At 49.8% G+C, this 18,206-nt stretch overlaps 1 protein-coding gene across 1 annotated transcript in view; it reads left to right on the top strand.

The window, feature by feature from the left end:
* IFT172 (intraflagellar transport 172) overlaps nucleotides 1-18,206 on the top strand; it is a 192,286-nt gene that overhangs the window by 106,689 nt on the left and 67,391 nt on the right. The window contains 1 exon segment of the mRNA XM_075341695.1: nucleotides 17,816-18,064. Coding sequence (XP_075197810.1) covers nucleotides 17,816-18,064 — 249 coding nt within the window.

Here is an 18,206-nt window from a genome sequence, read left to right as displayed (position 1 = left end):
CTGCATTTTGTCCCGGAAGCGCATGACATACTCGATAACCGACACTCCAGGGGTGGCCAAATCCCCTTCCCAAGCCTCTTTCACCAGAGCCAGGGGGCCCCGCACACGTCGCCCGTACAGGAGCTCAAACGGTGAGAATCCTGTTGAGGCCTGTGGAACCTCCCGGTAAGCAAATAACAGGTGTGGGAGATACCGCTCCCAGTCACGCCCGTGGGAGTCGACCAACATCTTAAGCATCTGCTTTAAGGTGCCATTGAACCGCTCGCACAGGCCATTAGTCTGTGGATGGTACGGGCTGGCCACCAGATGTCGCACCTGGACTTGCTTACAGAGGGCCTCCATCAGCTGGGACATGAATTGGGTTCCCCGGTCAGTGAGCATTTCCTGGGGAAAACCCACTCGGGAGAAAATCTCCAGCAAGGCGGTGGCCACCTTGTCAGCCCGAATGGACGACAAGGCCACTGCTTCTGGGTACCGGGTGGCATAGTCCACTACCGTTAGTATGAAGCGTTTCCCGGAGCTGCTGGGGATGGCCAGCGGGCCGACCAGATCCACAGCCACCCTCCTGAAAGGCTCATCGATGATTGGCAGAGATACTAGTGGGGCTTTGGGGTGTGGCCCCGCCTTCCCCACTCTCTGACAGGTTTCACACGAACGGCAGTAGGCAGCCACATCGGCCCCCATTTTTGGCCAGTAGAAATGCTGGTTTAACCTGGCCTTGGTCTTAGCGATCCCTAGGTGTCCGGCCATCGGAATCTCATGTGCGATCCGCAACAACTCCGTCCGGAACGGATAGGGTACCAACTGTCGGTCCCTGGGCCACGCCTCCGGTGAACCCTGCTGGACCGTGGCCCGGTACAGCCGTCCTTGGTCCCAGACCACTCGCTCCGGGTCCGAGTCCGAGGGAGGCTGTGCCGCCTGCTCCTTAAGAGCTTTCAGGCTGTCGTCAGCTTCTAACGCTGCCTGAAACCCCTGACTAGATGTGGCCAGAATCGACGAGACTGTCACATCTTCAGTCAGTACCCCGGGACCTGTGTCCTGGCCTCCACCTGACTCGGCTGCCACTTGGTCAGAAGGGGAAGAGCTATCGGACCTCCGGGAGGCCCCTTGGCTTCCAGCACTCCCACTGCGGGTGACAGCGGCCACAGCCGCTGCGACCGTGGGTCGTGCCTGCTCCTCCTCCGTTCCTGACCAAGTCGCCGGTTCAGGCAGACCTACCTGGCTTCCTGACACCCCGGTTGTGGGGGAACCATGCACCGAGATCTTACCTGGGAGCACTTCCGCTCCTGGACCGGCCCCAATCTCACCTGCCTGTTCCCCTCCTGCAGCAACAGAACCCCGCTGTGAAATCTCTGGGGACCCCACATTTGCTGTGGTAGCCCCCACCCCACACACTGGTCCTCCCCCTGCAGCACCCTGCTCTCTGCTTATCCCTGCAGAGGGCAGCAGATCCCAGCTCACAGGCTGATTACTTGTAGAGGCATTGTCACACCTTTCTCTGACCCCCTCCCCTGTCACAGCTGCAGCTGTGTGTGTGTCTATGGTGTCTGTGCAAGCAGAAATATCAGAGTTCACTCCCCCTCTCTCACATCATTCATAGATAACACATTAACATTGTCAGGAGTCATGTCCGTACTGGCTGAAGGTTCAGCCCTTGGTGGGGGCCCAAACTGGGAGGTTATCTGCCCCAAATCTGTCCCAAGTAGCACGTTTGCGGAGATCCGATCAGTTACCCCCACCTCCCTCACCCCTCGCCCTGCGCCCCAGTCCACATAAATGTCAGCAACAGGCAGCGCCGGGTCAATGCCTCCAATCCCGGAGACAGCGAGGGTTTTTCCAGGGATCAAGTCTTGGGGGGACACCATCTCAGGCCGCACCAGAGTCACCTCCGAGGCGCTGTCTCGCAGTCCTATGGTCACAGACCGGCCGACGGTGACAGGTTGGAAGCTGTCCAGGGACCTACCACCACCCCCACCCACACAATACACCTTGGGCGGCCCTTGGGACGGGGACGGAGCCGGGGCCTTGGGACGCTGAGGGCACATGGCCTTGAAGTGTCCAGGTAGGTTGCACTGGTGGCACCGTCTTGGCTCTGCCACGGGCCTGGAGAGGGGAGTTGAGGGGGACACCCCCTGCAGTCTAGGGGCAGGTGGGGCAGTCGCAGAATTCATCTTACCCCCTCTCCAGGTGCTGCTGGTGGCTGCTCTCCTGGCCTCAGGAGCCCGATTGTTGGTGTAGTCATCGGCCAGGGCAGCTGTAGCCGTGGACCCCTTTGGCTTCTGGTCTCGGATGAACTGGCGGAGATCCTCAGGGCAGTTCCACAAGAGTTGCTCCGTGATGAACAAGTCCAGGATCTCCGGTCCGGTGGAAAGCTGCAGGCCTTGGGTCCAGTGGTCGGCAGCTCGGGCAAGTGCCCGCCTGTGGTCAGCCCAGGAGTCCTTTGGTCCCTTCTGTAGGCTCCGGAACTTCTTGCGGTAGGACTCTGGAGTGAGGTTGTACTGTTGGATCAGGGCCCGCTTGATGGTGTCGTAGCCCTGATCTGCCTCAGCAGGCAAGTCCCCAAGGATTTCCAGGGCCTTACCCCTTAAACGGGGGGTCAGGTATTTGGCCCACTGGTCCTTGTCCAGATGGTGCTGCAAGCAAGTCCGTTCAAAAGCAGTCAAGAAAGAGTCCAAGTCTCCATCCTTCTCCAGCACTGGGAAGTCTTCAACACGGACCTTTGTGGCTGATGAGGGCCGGAGCTGAGCTAGCTGCAGCTGGTGGTCCCGGTCTGCCTGTTGCCGTCGCTCCGCAGCCTCACGCTCTGCCTGGCGCTCTTCACGCGCTGCCTGCCGCTCTGCCTGCCGCTCCGCAGCCTCACACGCTGCCCTGCGCTCTGCCATGAGTTCCCTGTAGCCCTCCCGGTCTCCAGCCTGGAGAAGGGCCATAGCCATTTGAAGAAGGCTATCCGAGCCTCCCAGGCTCGGTGGAATGGCACGTGGTGATCTGCGGCCCGCTGCGGAGCCTGGTGATTCACTGTCCATTGCAGAGCGGAGGGCTGGCATCTGGCTCGTTGAGGACCCTTGGGTGAGCTGCTCCTCATCTTGTCCAGCAGTGCCAGGTTGTGCAATGTCCTCTGCAGAGCTGTTTTCTGGCGTCGAGCTCCTGGAGGACTCGTGGGCAACCTCCTCATTACTGTCCACAGCACCGTCCTCCCTCTCTTCGGCTCCTGCTTTAGCATTGGCCAGTTGCCTAGCTCTGCTCCTGGTGCCATCAGCCATTCTTGCAGACTTTTGGTCACTGACACAGAACTGACACCTGATGCCTCCACACACCTTACAGTATCTGCACTCTGACACTCTAGTGTTGAGCTAGTCTGAAGACCCCAGCAGCCACAGCTGCTGCAGGCAGTCTTTAGTGTCTGGGAGTATGGGTCTCACACTCACACACACTATTATCTCGATCCCACCGCTATGCCACCAATATGTCACGAACCACCGGGGGGGTCACTCAGAAATCCCCCGCGTTGGCTACCAGTACGTCACAATCGGGGGGTAACAAGTGGGGGTCACCCCTCCTTTATACCTCCCGACAGACAGAGCACGTGACGCGCTCTCTAGCGCCCCTCTTATAGTCAGGCCAATTATGGAATTGCCCGACAATAAGCAAGGAGGCCGCTATACTACTTATGCCGATTATTGAAGGGTCCCCAGTGAGAGTAGGGTATATATTCCCCCGACCTCCGCGGGCGGAATATATAAAACCTCCCCGGATCTCACTGGCCTCCCCACAATAATCCTTGGCACAACTCGCTGCCACCAACCGCTTCACGGTAACTATTAGCCGAACACACAGACGTGGGATTCAAGATCGAGATAACAGAACAGCCCAAGATTAATTATATAATTTAATCAGCCTAAAGCACACTAGAAACTACAATATATACAATAGGGAATCTACAGAATATACATATGTCAGAGTACAGTTACAGATAAAGCATGGTTTACAAACAGGTATGCAATTCAATCAGTTACCTTGTGCGTCTGGCCACAGGGGGGCGCTGTAGACCAGGTTTCTAGGAACTCCCACAGATGTTTCCTGCACGTGACCCCCAGCGAAAGAACACTGGAAAATGGCCGAAGTAGGGTTATCAACCTGGGCAAATCCAGGTCCCCTCCTACCTTCGTGACCTCAGAGGGAGCACTGCTCCACCCCTGGCTGGAGTTATGGACAAAATCCACAACATGGAATATGGCCATAACTTGGCCTGGGAGCGTCGTAGGCGGACGCCAATGCTCTCATTGTGACAGTTATGAATTTAGCTACAGAATGAGAGGACTCATGACTTGTCTACTAGTTCCCCATTGGCTGATATCACGCCTGGGGTATTTCCCAAGCTCCCGCTCCCATAAAAAGGGTGTGCCAGCATCGTCCGCATGCGGAGACACCATTTTTATGGTTGCCATATTTATCGGAAATATGGCTTGCGAGATATGAATCATTTTTTACTGGAGTCGTTCTGTCTGGATACTTCCAAGCTTGCTAATTAGATAGCAGCTCCTACCACAGGGTCACGGCAGGGAGTCCTCCTGTGTCCATTGTTCCCACATCATCTCATCTCCATATCACAGGAGATGGCCATGGAGGTGTAACACCTTCACAGATGCTGGACATTGAGAACAAGAAGGGAGGGGGGCACTGCCAGGGAGTGATGAGCGATTATGACTGGAAGTCATAATTCATCTTCATATCCCGGGATTTGCCTCACAAAGGGGTTGTAACATTATATCCCCCCAGCCTGTATCATATTGCAATCAGGCTTCAGCAGTAGCTATTGTCCTTGATTTGGTAGGGGTTGCATATATATTGTTCTCCTCTCCAGGGGGCTTCCCTAGTACACAATCTCTGGAGACTATGTCTAGGAACTTCTTTCTAACTAGTAGCTACAAGTAGCAAATGTTAAGGGGGTGGATCTAAGGAGAGGTGGGAGATTCAGCCACATGTTTTTAGTTTAGTTATGCTTTGTTGGGTGAAGGACGAGGACCTGTGCTCAGGCCAGCTCCTTTTTGCCCGTACATGGACGATTGGACATTGAAGATCAGCTGCCACGCTACTGGATTTAGGGAACGCATCTGAGGACTGTTGCATTCTCCTTGGCGTCGGATTGCCCCAGATCTGTTTCCTTTGTGTGGACTCTAAAGAACCATTTGGATATTGGATGTTTTATACTCCCTGCCTCATTAAATCTTCTTGGATTGTTCATCGGTCTGGTGTCCCTTACTGCTCTGTCGCATACCCCGTCACAGAGTCCCCTTCACTTTTTCAAAACTAGCCAAGAAACAGCAGACAACTGGGGGGTGATATTTTTAGGGTGGGGAGGGCTATTGTGCTTTGGCCCTTCCAAACCTAAAAATAGCAGTGTGCAATCGCCCCAGAAGTTGTTCCTATTGCTCTGTTGTGGTGGCAAACAGGGTAATATATGGGTTTGATGCCAGCTGTGAATTGCCAGCTGGCATCAACCCTAGTATTAGTAATGGGTGGGCGTCTAGTGGACACCTCCCATTACTAATCCAGTAGTTGTAACTGGTCAAAAAAAACAAAACATGTTTTACTTTATAATAAAGATTAACGTCAGCCCTCATTTAACAAATTTTTTTTAAAAAATAAAAATCCTTTAAGGCGAACCACCCAACAGGATGTGTAATTGGCTAATGCAGTGGCCGGATGGAACGTTTTTTTCTCCCTGACAAAAAAAACACATCTCGCCGGATCTGGCACGATACGGCGTGATTTACATTGGAACCCTATGGACGCCGGATCCGGCGTAATGCGACAAAAAACGGATGCAGGACTTCCGGGAGGCGGAGCTACGAGGTAGCTGCTTTTATCATGAGCTCCTGCAGCAGCCTAGGCCAAAAACGTTATCCAGCCCATCCTAACATCTCAAGGCTGCAGGGATAAGGACAGGACAAGGGGCGCACATCAGGCCCGGCTCTCCTGATACTCCGGAGGTGAAAGGTGTATGCTGCACCACAAAGAAAGGAGTGCTCTGACACAAAGCACCAGGCTGCAGGCTGTGGGCTGTGCTGCACAGAGGAACGCTGCCCATCCTCCCTGCTCCTCCCTGCAGCTGTGCCACTGCAAACGGAAAGCACCCGGGATCTGGTAAGAGAGGGGTTAAATATCGGGCACTAACATCCAGAAGGAGACAGGGAAGGGGACTGAAGTGCTTCCAGCGGCAGCCATAGTTTTCAGTGAACTCTCACACACTCCCCTCCCTGCCACAGAAGAAATAGTGAAACACTGAGCAGCAGCAAGCTCAGCAAACAGGACTGCACGCTGTGTTTACCTGTCACACAGAGCTCCATGGACAGGCCCACCGTCTGAGATACTGTGAGTGAGGGGGGAGCTGAGAGCCCCTGGAGACATTCGGCTGTGAGAGCAGGTCAGGAGATAAACAGGGGGCTGTGGAGGGGGCAGATACATCCCTGCAGGTCTCATCTTATATGGCTGCTGCACAAGGCCTGTAATCTGCAACAGTAAACAGAGGCAGATAAGCCTGAAGTGCATCACAGCTCAACTTGATTAACCCATACTTCACCACTTCACCAGCACTGACAGTATAGAAGAGGGTGAAAAACAAAAAGAAGTGGGATCAGTCATCTGGCCTGCCTCCTGCCCTTCTGGCTGGTCTTTTTCAAGTAACATCTATACACTCTCATACACAGCGTGGAAATAATTGTGAAACAGCCAAGTTTACCACACAGATGTAATTAAGCTTATGTTATTGTGACGTCACCACAGTCTCTAAAGAAGCTCCATATTTACAGTTCTTACTATGGATAAATTTGTGGGTAAGAGCAATGCCACACAACCAAGTAAAGGAATTAGACCGCAAAGACGAAACCAAAATGCACCCCCATCACCAGGGGCTTCCCCTGAAGCAACTACAGACCCACCCCAGGACACTGCTAAGGCCATCACGGATCTCCTGATGCCGGTGATTGATGGGCGGCTGGCAGCCTTCCAGTCTTCATTAGACGTTATAGTCACCCAAGTTAATGCCCAGGGTTCAAGGCTAACAGATGTGGAGCAGAGGGTCTCTGACATGGAGGAGTCTGTAAAGGAAATTTCAGAGATGCTGGAGAGCAGGAATAAGGACATTGCTGTATTGCTGGACAAGGTAGATGATCTTGAAAACAGGACCAGACGCAATAATTTAAGGTTGGTGGGCGTCCCTGAATCGGTTCGGCAAGCTGATCTACTGAAACTCACTTCAGAATGGCTACCAGGAGCTTTGAAATTGGATCTAAAGTCGGGGCCAATTGCTATTGAAAGGGCCCACAGAGTGGGCCCACCTCGAAATGATGGAGAGGTCAGACCCAGACAAGTAATTTTTAAGGTCCTGGACTTCCAAGACAAGATCAGATTGCTGACAGCATTTAGAAAAAATCGCTCACTTACCTACAATAACTCTAAACTGCTTTTGTTCCAAGATTTCTCAGCAGCCTTGACAACAAGACGCAAAGCCTTCAATCCAGTATGCAAACTATTGGCGGAAAAAAATATTCGCTTCAGTCTACTGTATCCTGCTGTTCTACGCTTCACTACAGGGGGAAAGAATTGGACTTTTGAAGATCCTAAGTTGGCTTTAAATTACCTTCTTCAGGAAAATGGAGCTTCGCCAGCAGTCAACACAGACACTTAAATCGGAGACGTCACTGTGCTACAGTTCTGATGTTCATTCTGTTTTTCCTTTTTTTTTCAGTGTCAGGACTGCCGGAGAGGCAGGTGACATTGCCATTAGATTAAGGTTTTTGTTTAGATGGGAAGGGGTTAGGGGGCTCTGCGTGCGTACCTTTAGTTTAGCTCTCATATGGGTTGTCGCGTTTACTCGCTGGGATGGACGAGGGAACCCAAATAGGTTGTTTATAATTTTACAATTAATTCCTCCTTCTGGAATAGGATAAATGACTAACACAGAGAGCACAAATGTGTCCACGATTAAATCGCTGTATTGGTGCTCCTGGAATGTTAACGGGTTAAACTCTCCTATTAAGAGGAAAAAAGTTTTAAATTATCTACATCGTTTAAATTGCCATATTGTCTTACAGGAAACACACTGGATGAAGGGCAATCACCCATTTCTTCACAGCAGAAAATATGCTGTATGCGCAGAAGCGTCATTTACGAGAAAACAAAGAGGGGTAGCTATATTGATCAATAAGCATATTAGTCATGAAGTTCTGGAGGTTTCAGAGGACCCTATGGGGAGATTATTATTGGTGAAAGTGAAGATAGAGGGCACTATCTACAACTTAGCAAACATATATGCACCAAATATTCCTGATCCACAGTTCAGAGCCAGATTGATCGAAAGTATCACAGGTTGGGATATGACTAATTTAATTGTAGGTGGAGATTTCAATGAGGCTCATGATGGAATTTTAGACAAGTCCCCAGCCATCTCCTCTATTGGCGCTCCATAGTGGTTTGCAATATCTCGTCAATCAATTGGGACTAATAGACACATGGCGCATGCAGCACCCAATAGATAAAGATTATACATTTTATTCACATGTCCATGACTTACATACACGGATTGACTATTGGCTACTAAGCCCAGCACTGACGCCACATTTACTTTCCTCCAACATCCTAGACATCTGTATTTCGGATCATGCACCGGTTACTTTTAATTTATTATCTACCACAATACTACGGGAAAGAAGGTGGAGGTTTCCTTCATATTTATATCAATCTGAGGATTTCAAAGCTTCTTTACAAAACTACTGGAGCTTTTATGAGAAGGATAATCACGAGCATAGTGGGGACGCTGGTTTGTATTGGGCTGCCTCCAAGGCAGTAGTAAGAGGTCAGATAATATCATATGTTAGCCATAAGAGAAAAAAGCTCCTGGAACAAACTATATCAGCACAAAAACTTCTCACGCAGGCATATAAAGATTTTACAAATAACAACACGGATGCGACAAAACAACATTTCTTAGAGGCCAAGGAGGCGGCGGACACCTTGGCCCATGAGATGGCACTTAGTAACCTGGACTACCAGAAACATAAATACTTTAAATGGGGCAACAAGCCTGGGAAATTACTAGCTTCTCTAACCAAACCCTTTAGAACCACCACTAGAATCCACAAAATTAAAAAGAAAGATGGTGCCATGGTAACAAAAGATGAGGAAATAGTGGAGGAGTTCAGGGCATTCTGTGGCTCGCTGTATGAGGCGGAACCGAGGGAGGTTGGCGGGGAAGCTGATTTTATCCATGGTACCATAGCGCCCATCTTGACAGAGGAACAAAGAGTAGTACTAAACGCCCCTATAAATATTTCAGAAATAGTAAAAACTATTGGCACTCTTAAACTAGCCAAAAGCCCAGGGCCCGACGGATTTAGTAACGAATATTATAAGATCTTGGGAGCCTCTATCGGTCCTCATCTATGTGCAGTGTATAATAAGATAGTCACAGATAGAATAATTCCCGACAGGTTCAATGAGGCAAACATTATAGTATTACCTAAGCCAGGAAAAGACCCACTACAGGTGGAGGGATACAGACCCACTACAGGTGGAGGGATACAGACCCACTACAGGTGGAGGGACACAGGCCCACTACAGGCGGAGGGATACAGACCCACTACAGGTGGAGGGATACAGACCCACTACAGGTGGAGGGATACAGACCCGCTACAGGTGGAGGGATACAGACCCGCTACAGGTGGAGGGATACAGACCCGCTACAGGTGGAGGGATACAGACCCGCTACAGGTGGAGGGATACAGACCCACTACAGGTGGAGGGATACAGACCCACTACAGGTGGAGGGATACAGACCCACTACAGGTGGAGGGATACAGACCCACTACAGGTGGAGGGATACAGACCCACTATAGGTGGAGGGATACAGACCCACTACAGGTGGAGGGACACAGACCCACTACAGGTGGAGGGATACAGACCCACTACAGGTGGAGGGACACAGACCCACTACAGGTGGAGGGATACAGACCCGCTACAGGTGGAGGGATACAGACCCGCTACAGGTGGAGGGACACAGACCCACTACAGGTGGAGGGACACAGACCCGCTACAGGTGGAGGGATACAGACCCACTACAGGTGGAGGGATACAGACCCGCTACAGGTGGAGGGATACAGACCCGCTACAGGTGGAGGGATACAGACCCACTACAGGTGGAGGGATACAGACCCACTACAGGTGGAGAGATACAGACCCGCTACAGGTGGAGGGATACAGACCCGCTACAGGTGGAGGGATACAGACCCGCTACAGGTGGAGGGATACAGACCCGCTACAGGTGGAGGGATACAGACCCGCTACAGGTGGAGGGATACAGACCCGCTACAGGTGGAGGGATACAGACCCGCTACAGGTGGAGGGATACAGACCCGCTACAGGTGGAGGGATACAGACCCGCTACAGGTGGAGGGATACAGACCCGCTACAGGTGGAGGGATACAGACCCACTACAGGTGGAGGGATACAGACCCACTACAGGTGGAGGGATACAGACCCACTACAGGTGGAGGGATACAGACCCACTACAGGTGGAGGGATACAGACGCACTACAGGTGGAGGGATACAGACCCGCTACAGGTGGAGGGATACAGACCCGCTACAGGTGGAGGGATACAGACCCGCTACAGGTGGAGGGATACAGACCCGCTACAGGTGGAGGGATACAGACCCACTACAGGTGGAGGGATACAGACCCACTACAGGTGGAGGGATACAGACCCACTACAGGTGGAGGGATACAGACCCACTACAGGTGGAGGGATACAGACCCACTACAGGTGGAGGGATGCAGACCCACTACAGGTGGAGGGATGCAGACCCACTACAGGTGGAGGGACGCAGACCCACTACAGGTGGAGGGACGCAGACCCACTACAGGTGGAGGGACACAGACCCACTACAGGTGGAGGGATACAGACCCACTACAGGTGGAGGGATACAGACCCGCTACAGGTGGAGGGATACAGACCCGCTACAGGTGGAGGGATACAGACCCGCTACAGGTGGACGGACACAGACCCGCTACAGGTGGAGGGACACAGACCCACTACAGGTGGAGGGATACAGACCCACTACAGGTGGACGGACACAGACCCACTACAGGTGGAGGGACACAGACCCACTACAGGTGGAGGGACGCAGACCCACTACAGGTGGAGGGACACAGACCCACTACAGGTGGAGGGATACAGACCCACTACAGGTGGAGGGACACAGACCCACTACAGGTGGAGGGACACAGACCCACTACAGGTGGAGGGATACAGACCCGCTACAGGTGGAGGGATACAGACCCACTACAGGTGGAGGGATACAGACCCACTACAGGTGGAGGGACACAGACCCACTACAGGTGGAGGGATACAGACCCACTACAGGTGGAGGGATACAGACCCACTACAGGTGGAGGGACACAGACCCACTACAGGTGGAGGGATACAGACCCACTACAGGTGGAGGGACACAGACCCACTACAGGTGGAGGGACACAGACCCACTACAGGTGGAGGGACACAGACCCACTACAGGTGGAGGGATACAGACCCACTACAGGTGGAGGGATACAGACCCACTACAGGTGGAGGGATACAGACCCACTACAGGTGGAGGGACACAGACCCACTACAGGTGGAGGGATACAGACCCGCTACAGGTGGAGGGATGCAGACCGGCTACAGGTGGAGGGACACAGACCCACTACAGGTGGAGGGATACAGACCCACTACAGGTGGAGGGATACAGACCCACTACAGGTGGAGGGACGCAGACCCGCTACAGGTGGAGGGACGCAGACCCGCTACAGGTGGAGGGACGCAGACCCGCTACAGGTGGAGGGACGCAGACCCGCTACAGGTGGAGGGACGCAGACCCGCTACAGGTGGAGGGACGCAGACCCGCTACAGGTGGAGGGACGCAGACCCGCTACAGGTGGAGGGACGCAGACCCGCTACAGGTGGAGGGACGCAGACCCGCTACAGGTGGAGGGACGCAGACCCGCTACAGGTGGAGGGACGCAGACCCGCTACAGGTGGAGGGACGCAGACCCGCTACAGGTGGAGGGACGCAGACCCGCTACAGGTGGAGGGATACAGACCCATCTCATTACTCAACTCTGATTTTAAAATCTTTACTAAAATACTAGCTGGTAGATTACAACAAGTGATTCCAGATCTTATTCTGCCCTTCCAAACGGGATTCGTGCACGGGAAATCCACCACCTATAACATCAGGACGGCTATTGGGGCTATCTCTTATAGCAGGAAGCATGGATGTACCAAGCATATAGTAGTTAGCCTTGATGCGGACAAGGCCTTTGACAGGGTCTCTTGGGCCTATTTACATAATCTTTTGGCATGTCGCCAGGCGGGATCCTGGTTTTGCGAAGCAGTCAAGATGATATACACAGACCCCAAATCCAGACTATCTATAAATAATACATTCTCTGAGCCATTTGAGGTACAGAGGGGAACGAGGCAGGGGTGTCCCTTGTCACCTTTATTGTTTAATTTGGCTCTGGACCCAATGTTGAGGACCCTACATAATTTAGCAATGTTTCAGGGCATGAGAGTCGGTGGGACAACAATTAAACTTTTGGCTTTTGCCGATGATATTTTATTGTTTATTGCCAATCCCTCTCAAGTGATTCCAGAGATAATGAACACATTGAATAATTTTGGAAAGGCCTCAGGCTTCAGGGTAAATTACAAAAAAACCGAGGCATTGGCAATGTACAAATCGGGTAAAATTGATAAGAACTTATTTCCCTTCCAGTGGTGTACCAGGTCCATTAAATATTTGGGGATTCAGCTCCCAGCAAACCCCTTGTTACTATATCAAATTAATTATAAGCCTCTTATAAATTCATTAATACATCTACTCCAATCTTGGAAACATCTGAAAATATCCTTTTCGGGCCGATGTCACTTAATTAAAATGGTAGCATTCCCCAAAATAATGTTCTTATTTCAGACTCTCCCGTTGCTTCTAGGCAAATCAGATCTTAAGCTACTAAATTCATCCTTTGGAAAATTCATTTGGGGGCACAAGGGGCGAACTAGGATCAGCTTAATCAAGCTTCAATTACCAAAAGGGGCAGGGGGCATAAATCTTCCAGATCTGGGCAGATATAATCTAGCAGCAAATGTTAGATATGTGGTGGACTGGGTGCGAGGAGTATCTCACTTTGCCAATGTACAATTGGAACAACAGCTATGTTCACAAGTCTCGTTACCAGCATTGCTGCATTTAGGGAACGAGGAAATACCGAGTGAGGTTAGGGATCATCCAACACTATGGCATACTATACAAACGTGGAGGAAGGTGAGGAAACTTGGTAAAACTAACACTTCAAGTTCCCCATTTCAACCCTTTGTTGGAAATCCGAGATTCCTCCAGGGTCGCCCTCCGAGGATTTATGAAACATTGTCAATGCAGGGTTATGCTTATGCTGCAGATCTAATGGAGCCTGATTGGTCGTTGCTTTCTTACGAGAAGGCGGCACACCGATTGCCAGCTTTTGTGGGTCAGCCTTTTCTTTTTCTTCAGGCGCGTAGCTTGGCACAAAAATATCTTGTTGACAAGCCAAAGGGAGATCTTGGAGGAAGTGTGGATAACTTTCTTAGGAAGGCAAGAAGCCAGGCGTCCTCGACTAGTCAGGTTTATTCAATGTTGCGTACAGTTTGGACATGGGAGGGGAAAACAACAGGTCCAGCAAAATGGAAGGTAGACATGCCAGAGTTCCAGGTAAAGGATTTTTTACAAGCCACGCTGTTGCAACGTAAATTTCTGTCGTCCAGTAGCTACACAGATATGGCCTTGATGATTCTACATAGAGCATACATTACTCCAAAAATTCAATCAAAAATGGACACAAATGCCTTATACTCTTGTTCTAAATGTGGCATAAGAGACACTGACATGTTTCACCACTTATGGGACTGTGTTCAGATACAGGGAGTATGGAGAAGCGTTCACTCAGTCTTACAAAACACATACAATATTCACTTTGCTCTGACACCACCGTGGGCCATTGTTAACATGTTGGAGGAGGCTCAACAAAGTCTTCCGAGAGGTACCAGGGCAATGTTAACTATTTGGGCCTCGGCCACTAGGAAAAGTATCCTACATCTCTGGGTAAATCCTGAAGCACCCTCTCTAGCGTTTATCCAAACGAAACTAATGTTCATATTCAAAATGGACTGGCTGGATGCACTGTCGAATAAGGAGAAGCTGACGAAGCGTTTCTCTGAAACATGGTCTTTATTTATACCTAACTTGGCTACAGTGCTTAAGGATAGACTTAAATCTCAGTTTGGACAGACCTCTTGGTACCTTCTTGAACTGCTCAATGGACACATACCAATTACATAAGTTACCATTTTAAGTTGCTTCTGGTCGCACGCAGAGCGGGGGGAGGGGTGGGCGGGACTGTTTTGATTATAATGTCATCAATGAAATGCTCTTTGTATAAGAGCAGATTGTAAAAGAAATTCGGTTAAAATTCAATAAAAAGATGTTTAAAAAAAAAAAAAAAGGATGCAACCACCGGATCCGTTTTTTTAAACTGTGCATGCTCCAAGTTATTGTAAAAACGGATCCGGCAAAAAAACCCGGATGAAACGGATGCAAAAACGGATGCGCTGGATCCGTTTTTTGACTGATCCAGAATACCGGTTCCGTAAAAAAACCGGATCCAGCGCATCCGTTTTTGCATATTCTGCACTGGATCCGTTGGATCAGGCACACGCCGGATTGTGCCTAATGCCAAAAAACTGATGTGTCAACGTAGCCTAAAGGGTACTTTACACGCTGCGACATCGCTAGCAATCTCGTTAGCGATGTGAAATTCTAGATCGCAAGTGCGATCTTTTGAGATCGCACATGCATAAAATGACCTATGTGCGACCTCGAAAGATCGCACGTGAGATCTAGAATTTCACATCGCTAACGAGATCGCTGGCGATATCGCAGCATGTAAAGTACCCTTTAGGCTACTTTCACACATCAGGTTTTTTCCATCAGGCACAATCCGGAAAAAAACGGGTAAAACGGATCCGGTACCGCATCCGTTTTATCCCCATAGATTTGCATTGTTACCGGATTGTGCCTGATGGCTTTGCGTTGCATCCGTTTTTTTCCGGATGCGGCAAAATTAATTAAAGCAGTGGCTGGAGGCAACATATCTTGCAACGTTTTTTTCCTGCGTGTTTTACAATGGACGCCGGATCAAGCGCAATGCGGCAAAAAACGGATGTGGCTGCCAGATCCGATTTTGTAAACTGCGCATGCTCCAATGTTTTGAAAAAAACGGATCCAGCAAAAAAAACGGACAAACCGGATGCAAAAACGGATGCAAAACTGATCCAATGGATCCTGTTTTTTACGCATCCGGCATAACGGATCCGTTAAAAAACAGATCCGGTGGATACGGTTTTTACATTTTTTGCCAGATCCGTTGGATCAGGAAAAAAAAGGATTGTACCTGAATGCAGAAAACTGATGTGTGAAAGTAGCCTAAGTCAGGGGTGTGTGTGTGTGTGTGTGTGTGTGTGTGTGTGTGTGTGTGTGTGTGTGTGTGTGTGTGTGTGTGTGTGTGTGTGTGCGTGCGCGCGCACGCGTATAGTGTAATGTATATATACACCTCTAGGTCAGAGCGGCCCTGTGTGTGTGTGTATACAGTCAGGGCCAGAAATATTTGGACAGTGACACAAGTTTTGTTATTTTGGCTGTTTACAAAAACATGTTCAGAAATACAATTATATATATATAATATGGGCTGAAAGTGCACACTCCCAGCTGCAATATGAGAGTTTTCACATCCAAATCGGAGAAAGGGTTTAGGAATCATAGCTCTGTAATGCATAGCCTCCTCTTTTTCAAGGGACCAAAAGTAATTGGACAAGGGACTCTAAGGGCTGCAATTAACTCTGAAGGCGTCTCCCTCGTTAACCTGTAATCAATGAAGTAGTTAAAAGGACTGGGGTTGATTACAGGTGTGTGGTTTTGCATTTGGAAGCTGTTGCTGTGACCAGACAACATGCGGTCTAAGGAACTCTCAATTGAGGTGAAGCAAAACATCCTGAGGCTGAAAAAAAAGAAAAAATCCATCAGAGAGATAGCAGACATGCTTGGAGTAGCAAAATCAACAGTCGGGTACATTCTGAGAAAAAAGGAATTGACTGGTGAGCTTGGGAACTCAAAAAGGCCTGGGCGTCCACGGATGACAACAGTGGTGGATGATCGCCGCATACTTTCTTTGGTGAAGAAGAACCCGTTCACAACATCAACTGAAGTCCAGAACACTCTCAGTGAAGTAGGTGTATCTGTCTCTAAGTCACCAGTAAAGAGAAGACTCCATGAAAGTAAATACAAAGGGTTCACATCTAGATGCAAACCATTCATCAATTCCAAAAATAGACAGGCCAGAGTTACATTTGCTGAAAATCACCCCATGAAGCCAGCTCAGTTCTGGAAAAGTATTCTATGGACAGATGAGACAAAGATCAACCTGTACCAGAATGATGGGAAGAAAAAAGTGTGGAGAAGAAAGGGAACGGCACATGATCCAAGGCACACCACATCCTCTGTAAAACATGGTGGAGGCAACGTGATGGCATGGGCATGCATGGCTTTCAATGGCACTGGGTCACTTGTGTTTATTGATGACATAACAGCAGAAAAGAGTAGCTGGATGAATTCTGAAGTGTACCGGGATATACTTTCAGCCCAGATTCAGCCAAATGCCGCAAAGTTGATCGGACGGCGCTTCATAGTACAGATGGACAATGACCCCAAGCATACAGCCAAAGCTACCCAGGAGTTCATGAGTGCAAAAAAGTGGAACATTCTGCAATGGCCAAGTCAATCACCAGATCTTAACCCAATTGAGCATGCATTTCACTTGCTCAAATCCAGACTTAAGGCGGAAAGACCCACAAACAAGCAAGACCTGAAGGCTGCGGCTGTAAAGGCCTGGCAAAGCATTAAGAAGGAGGAAACCCAGCGTTTGGTGATGTCCATGGATTCCAGACTTAAGGCAGTGATTGCCTCCAAAGGATTCGCAACAAAATATTGAAAATAAAAATATTTTGTTTGGGTTTGGTTTATTTGTCCAATTACTTTTGACCTCCTAAAATGTGGAGTGTTTGTAAAGAAATGTGACAATTCCTACAATTTCTATCAGATATTTTTGTTCAAACCTTCAAATTAAACGTTACAATCTGCACTTGAATTCTGTTGTAGAGGTTTCATTTCAAATCCAATGTGGTGGCATGCAGAGCCCAACTCGCGAAAATTGTGTCACTGTCCAAATATTTCTGGACCTAACTGTATATATACAGTGTAAACCCTTAGTTTCCCCCCGCTCTTTATACAGACACATCTGCAGGTTTTTCCCTCCACTCTCTATACAGACACATCTGCAGGTTTTTTCCTCCGCTCTCTATACAGACACATCTGCAGGTTTTTCCCTCCGCTCTCTATACAGACACATCTGCAGGTTTTTCCCTCCGCACTCTATACAGACACATCTGCAGGTTTTTCCCTCCGCACTCTATACAGACACATCTGCAGGTTTTTCTCTACGCACACACCTCTAGGTTGGGGTGGCACTGTGTGTGTGTGTGTGTGTGTGTGTGTGTGTGTGTGTGCATTATATATATATATATATATATATATATATATATATATATATATATATATATATATATATATACACACCCCTCTAGGTCAGGTGGGATGTGCGTAGATAACATTGCTGTTTTTCTCCTATCTCAGGGTCATCCGGAGCTGGAGAACCTGAAGCGCAGCTACTTGCAGTACCTTGCAGACAGCCATCAGGAGGAGAAAGCAGGAGAGGTGCGGGAGCAGGAGGGCGACTACGTAGCTGCTGTCAGTCTTTACCTGCGCGCAGGACTCCCCGCCAAAGCTGCCAGACTGTGCATGGGTCAGGAGCAGCTGCTGCTGGATCCGGAGCTGATCGGGAGAGTCACTGCCGCCCTGATTACGGGGGAGTTCTATGAGCGGGTGAGTTTTTGTCTGATATACAGTCCGCCGGGTGACATGGTCCTGATCCCACTGGGCTGCGAGGAGACGTCCACCTTCAGCATCAATAGTGTCACATCCCAATGAAATCAGCAATCTAGCAGTGGCTTATCAGGTCTGCCCT

Source organism: Anomaloglossus baeobatrachus, chromosome 3 (assembly GCF_048569485.1).
Source record: "Anomaloglossus baeobatrachus isolate aAnoBae1 chromosome 3, aAnoBae1.hap1, whole genome shotgun sequence".
In the NCBI taxonomy this organism is placed as follows: Eukaryota; Metazoa; Chordata; class Amphibia; order Anura; family Aromobatidae; genus Anomaloglossus; species Anomaloglossus baeobatrachus.
This window is presented reverse-complemented; position numbering and strand designations above follow the sequence as displayed.